This window comes from Ixodes scapularis, unplaced genomic scaffold (assembly GCF_016920785.2).
Source record: "Ixodes scapularis isolate PalLabHiFi unplaced genomic scaffold, ASM1692078v2 PGA_scaffold1__304_contigs__length_218370807, whole genome shotgun sequence".
NCBI classification, from domain to species: domain Eukaryota; kingdom Metazoa; phylum Arthropoda; class Arachnida; order Ixodida; family Ixodidae; genus Ixodes; species Ixodes scapularis.
The window spans coordinates 26,856,161-26,862,023 of record NW_024609846.1 but is presented as its reverse complement, the minus strand read 5'-3'; the positions used below and the strand labels follow the sequence as shown (position 1 = coordinate 26,862,023).

The window sequence follows — 5,863 nt, the reverse complement described above, 5'->3', positions numbered from 1 at the left end:
AGAGCACCGTGGCGTGCGTTTATGCTCTGCTCCCAGGCAAAACCTTCTCCATATACGAAGAGCTTTTTCAAGCGATTTTGGACACGCGTGAAGCGAACGGTTATGCTCCATACCCTGAGATCATCATTAGCGACTATGAGATGGCCGCCATAAGAGCGTCGAAAGCGGTCTTCGGAGAAGATGTAACCACGAAAGGCTGCTTCTTTCACCTCTGCCAGAGTACCCACCGCAAGGTAACGTTACTCCCAAAATAATCTTGAAAAGAAATATGGACGCCTCTAGTACCAACCATCTATGGCCAACCAACATAAAACCTATGATATGACATCAAAAACAAAGAAAAGGCATTTGACTAATTTTGAAGTGCTTAGCTCCCCAGTACCAAGATATAGCCTCTACGTCAAACTCAATTAATGCAACCGCATCAGGATCTCATCGTATCTCTTTTTGTTCTATTCTTTTTCAAGGTACGCGAGCTGGGCCTCATCAGCAGGTACAAGACGGACGACAGGTTCAAGAAGATGTGTGGAATGCTAGACGGCCTCGCATTCCTCCCTCCCGACCTTGTTCCAGTTGGGCTGGACTACATCCGTGGTCAGGCTCCAACAGACCTCGATGACCTCATCGACTATTTTGACGCGACGTATGTAAACGGAACGTTCCGAGCAGTGTCATCGAGAGTAGCCGATGGCGCATTAACCACAACGATGCGCCGACGACGCCCCGAGTTTCCGCCGACAGTGTGGAACGTGTTAGAAGCCACATTAAACAACGAAGACCGCACAAATAATGCATGCGAAGGATGGAACAGCGGGTTTAGGAAGCTTGTCGGGCACAGCCAGCCCAGTATATGGAAGCTGATCGACTGCTTGCAACAAGATCAAGCCCTATCGGAGTTAATGCTGCTGCAAATAAGCCGTGGGGAACCGCCGACGAAGAAGACCAAAAGGGCGACAAGGCGCCTACAGGACCGCCTCAGGAACATCTGCCTGGACTATCTTGAGCACAAACAAGTTCCAGCCCTTCTGGAAGCGGTCGGAAATTGTATTCAATTCTAACGCTCGTGTATGAAAAAAATAATTCATGTTTGAGAGAAAATAAACGCAAATCATTCAATTTATGACTCCTCTGTGCAAAATCACTTTCGCTCTTTAATGCGGAAATAATATGTGGAAGTGAAAATAGACGAGTCACTCATTGAGCGTGGTGAGCTTTTCTCCGCCTTCTCCATTGGTCCGGTGAGCTTTTCTCCGGTGAGCTTTTCTCCGGTGAGCTTCTCTCCGGTGAGCTTTTCTCCGGTGAGCTTTTCTCCGGGAATCAGAATCGGCAACGTGGACGGGCGTACGTTCGTCGAGGTACCCGGGGAACGAATCTCTCCGGGTGAGACCGAGGGATGGAAAGTCTTGGGCAAGAGAATCAAGGAGATCGTGAACGGCACGTCCGGCTGTGAGTCCGATGCAACTCAACGCCAATCTAGACCCAGAACTAGGGTTAACTACGTCAAGAAAATTACGTCGGCAATCACTAAGGGAGCAAGGATGCCAGTTAGCATGCCGAAGGAGGACATTAAGATCGTAGTCAGACCGCGTGGCGGACTTCACGCTGCAAAGATGGGGGGCCCGGCCGCCATGGCGGCGATTACAAGGGCGGCGAAGGTCACCAGAGAGGAGGCAAGCGAGGACACGGTCGGCATAAATGCCCAGCAGAACATCATCGTGGTCAGTACTCCAGACGAACAGCGAGCTACGCGGTACGCTAGAATGACGACAATCGAAGAGGGAGGCAAGACGTACGAGGCCAGCGCTTATAGAACGGCGCCTGACGGGACAGTTAAGGGAGTTGTGAGAGCCATAAACATCGAAGAAACGGCAGAGGACATTACCCTAAATATCGTCAATAAGTACAATCCCACGGCCGTAGAAGCACACCGGATCGGAGACTCCACCGCAGTGGTAGTGCTTTTCGCTGGTAACAAGGTACCGCACTACATCAAGTACGGAATAGTGTTGATGAAATTCGGGCTATATCGCAAACATTTCGACGTCTGTAGGGCGTGTGGTAAACTAGGCAGTCTTGGGTAAGTTACTTTTAAAAAGTAATTCGTTACAGTTACAGTTACTTTCAGAAAAAAGTAGTTAAGTTACCGTTACAGTTACTGTAACAAAAAAGTAACTCGTTATAGTTACAGTTACTTTTAAAAAGTAACGACGTTACTTTTCAGTTACTTTTCTATAACACAAAAAAATTAGGAAAAACTAGAAAACGCTTTTTACCAAGTTTATTTGCATAAAATTAAAAAAAAGTACACTTTTTACTTCATATTATAACTTAGGAGCAGTTGCTTTTCGAAATTTGAGCCAGATAGTTTCCCTAGTTTGATGGCGAATACGTCCCTGCCCTTGCTGAACAGGGGTTCAACTGGCGCGCTGGATGGAATTGCTGTGTTGTGTCGCAGGAACAGGCTTTTGATTGCCGGGTAGGCGTTGAGGCAACAGAGTGTCGTTTCCTCCGAAGTTTCATTTCCCCTCCGTTGCGCCTCACTGGTAGACACAACGTTGGGGCGTAGTTGGAAAAAAGAATCGTCGTCATCATCGTCGGTTGACGTTTTTGTCAATGTTTCATCTGCGCTGACAGCAGCGCCTTCTCTTTTACATTCGTCACCTAACATTCTGAGTGCGAAATCACGTTGGTCGTTGTCATCTATCCATGACAACCTAAATTTGGGGTGTGCTATGGCAACCAGAAGTTCGTCACAGTTGAAGTCTTCAGCGAACCTAAAAATAGAGACGGTTACGAAAGGTACGAAATACAAGACAGAATTTGCTTCCGTTGGACGCAAGGGGAAGCAGAGTATATCCGTATCGTCACAGTGAGCTATACAATATTGCATTAATAAGAAATTTAAAATAACACTCGCCTTGTCTTGACAGCCAGCTTGAGCGCTTTCACGAGCGGCCCACAGAACATTAATTCAGGCATTGAATGTAGGTGTCGCAAGAGGGATTGCAGAGTTGGCAATAAAGCTCCCATAAACATGTACTTTTCTCCTTGAAGAATGTCAAGGGCTCTGGCGACTCCTTTCATGGTCGGATAAAGAGATATAAGGTGTAATAGGTTATTCACACGAATATTTGAAAATAAACACCGTAAACATACCTGGCAGTACTCAGCAATAAAAACAGTATCGTTCCTTTGCAGTCGCGGCAACGATAAGACATCGCACACAGCGTCGATCTTGAATTTCGGAGTGTCGTCGATGAACCTCATGGCGTCGTGCAGAGAGTTCCACCTTGTCGTGTTAGGGACTGGAAAGTACCTTCCTAATTTTTCCTTGATAGATTCAGCTGCAAGGACAGACTGTCCTTGCTTGTTCCAAATAGATTTAAGTTTAGCAAAAGCGGCACTTGCAATGCTGCAGTAGAAACGATCACTGCACCCCTTCTCATGGTCCACAGTTCCAATAAGATTCAGAGTATAGACGGCGCACCTTCGGTGTGCTGGCAAGTGAATTACATCCATAGAAGCATTCTGTGCAGAATCTTCGTTTAGTACCTCTGTGATGCTGAAGGGGGCCACCACACCGCCTTCATCCTCACTGTCCTGTGAACTGTCTCCGAAGTGCCTGGAAAACAAGCAAGCAACGAACGCACGATATATCGCACAAAAAAGCAACAAAACCGTTATATGTTCTGCTTGCAAGTTCAGCCTACCTGAATGCCTTAACAAAATTAGAGCCATTGTCGGTGACGACTGCACAGATCTTATTTGTCAGCTTATATTCCGCAAAAATACCACGCAGAGAAGAAGCGAGGTTGTCGTATATGTGGCGGCCATGAAGTCGTCGGCAGGCCAGTGAAGCTGAATTTCTGGCCAAGGTTTCACCGTCAAGGTAAGTAACTGTCACGCCAAGGAAGCTTCTAAAATAAAGAAGAATATTATTAAAAAAACACGAAAAGGACTGCGGATGAGATTTCGAGGACGAGTTAAGGAGTTAAGACAACTTGCCGATTTGCTGCCGTCCAGCAGTCTGCTGTACAGCAAACGACGGTGGTTTCTTCAAGGTCCTTGACCAAAGCAGCTTTCCTCTCTTTGTGCAATCTGTCGCTGTGAGCTACCAGAGTTTTCCGGGTCATAACAGTTCGTGTTGGTTGCAAGCCGTGTACAAGATCTTGAAATTGCTTGCTTTCAACAACGGAAAAGCACTTCACATTTCCAATAACAAAGTTGAGCACCAAATGGTCTACTTCCGCTTGAGATGGAATTCGTTGTCGAGCGTTGCTGTTGTCCGCAAAGAAGAAAGTCCCGAGTTTTTTTTATTTTCACTTGCAGTTTTCTTTGCTGAAGGGGAGGGTGCTGAAGAATCCCATTTGCGCTTCCGGGTGTCAATTTCTTGAAGTGCCAAGTAATGCTTTTTCTAAACTCCGTGGAAAACAAGAAAAAATTGTGAATAAAAGAAAACATTATATATACACACGAATCAGTCAGACTTCCACCATAGCAATAAATTCAAACATTATAGTTCAGCTGAAAAAAGAATAAACGCCAAAACTCACCTCGAGGTGTTTTCTCTGATTTGAACACGACGACTGGCTGGTAGAGTACTCCTTCTTGCAAAGTTTGCATACTGCGGTCAAGTTGTTAGCGACCACATTCACCACAGCAAAATGTTCCCTGTACGCCGGCCATGGTAGTTATTCTTTGTGCTCATCAACATTCCTATCCTTGGCAGGGCTAGCACATTCCTGGCTCGCTGACGGTTTTGCTGGGTTTATAAAGTTCCTGGACATATTTCTGCTTGCAAAGGGAGGAAGTGGCCGAGTGGGCTAACGCGTCTCAGCTCGGAGCGTGGAGCGAAAGCTTGCGCTGGGAACCTCCTGGGTTCGATCCCCGCCGCCCCCGCCCGTTTCGATCTGGATGAGTTTCGTACCGGCACGCGTTCGTGTGATCATTACTGCGTGATGCACGTTAAAAATCCCAGGTTAGCGGCTGTACCGCACTGGCTAAATTTCTCATCTACAGCTAAGAGACCGATTACCCGTTGAGGCGCATCTCCATCAAGGCTGTATAAACATAAAGAGCAAACCAATTTTTTTTTCTGCTCGCACCCGGCAACTTAGAAGTAAACCCCGCGCAAACAGCAGAAAATCTTGACTGTTGACCTTACGCCGGAGTAGTGTCGCAAATCAAGATACGAAACATGCGCAGTGCGGAGTAATGGCGCTAATCAAAATACGAAACATGGGTGGCGCCCTCCGCGTGAATTGTTGTTTTACGGTTGATTCACCGGATTAAAAAGTATTTGCGCAGAAAAAAGAGAAACCGCAACATAGATAGTGCTTCAAGTTACTTAGATGTAAGTGTTAAGTCATAAAGTACAAGCGCGTGCGTAAAAATAATAATATTTTTTTCATCAAATCTACACGTGGCTATATTCGGGTCATGACTCCCGAGAAAGAACGTATTCACAAGTTTGTACAAGGCAAACATGACACTCGAAATGTTGGAACGGACAATATGCAAAGTGCAAGGAATAGCTTGATTGTACTCGTTCAATTACATATTATTCATAAAAAAAAAATTGGAAAGTAACGACGAAAGTGTTACTTTCATCGTTACCTCAAAAAAGTAAGAGAACTACAGTTACAAGTTACATTTTTAAAAAGTAACTCGTTACTGTTACAAGTTACCAAAAAAATAACGAAGTTACAGTAACGCGTTACTAGTAACACGTTACTACCCAAGACTGAAACTAGGACACAGAAGGGACGTCTGTCCTAACCCAGGCAACAGGTTCTGCTTTGACTGTGGGAAGGTAGACCCGGAGGAGGGGCACGAGCTCGCATGCCAGCCAAAATTTAAGCTT

General features: G+C 45.8%; 1 protein-coding gene across 1 annotated transcript; it reads left to right on the top strand.

Moving 5' to 3' along the window:
* Nucleotides 1-267: 267 nt before the first annotated feature.
* Nucleotides 268-1,058, top strand: LOC115325193. The gene has a single exon (XM_029985870.4). The coding sequence runs from the start codon at nt 414-416 to the stop codon at nt 1,056-1,058; it is 645 nt and encodes a 214-aa protein (XP_029841730.2). The 5' UTR covers nt 268-413.
* The last annotated feature ends 4,805 nt before the right edge of the window (nt 1,059-5,863 follow it).

Coding starts and splice junctions, on each gene's coding strand:
- LOC115325193 (XM_029985870.4), top strand. CDS start 414: ATGCAACCGCATCAGGATCTCATCGTATCTCTTTTTGTTCTATTCTTT.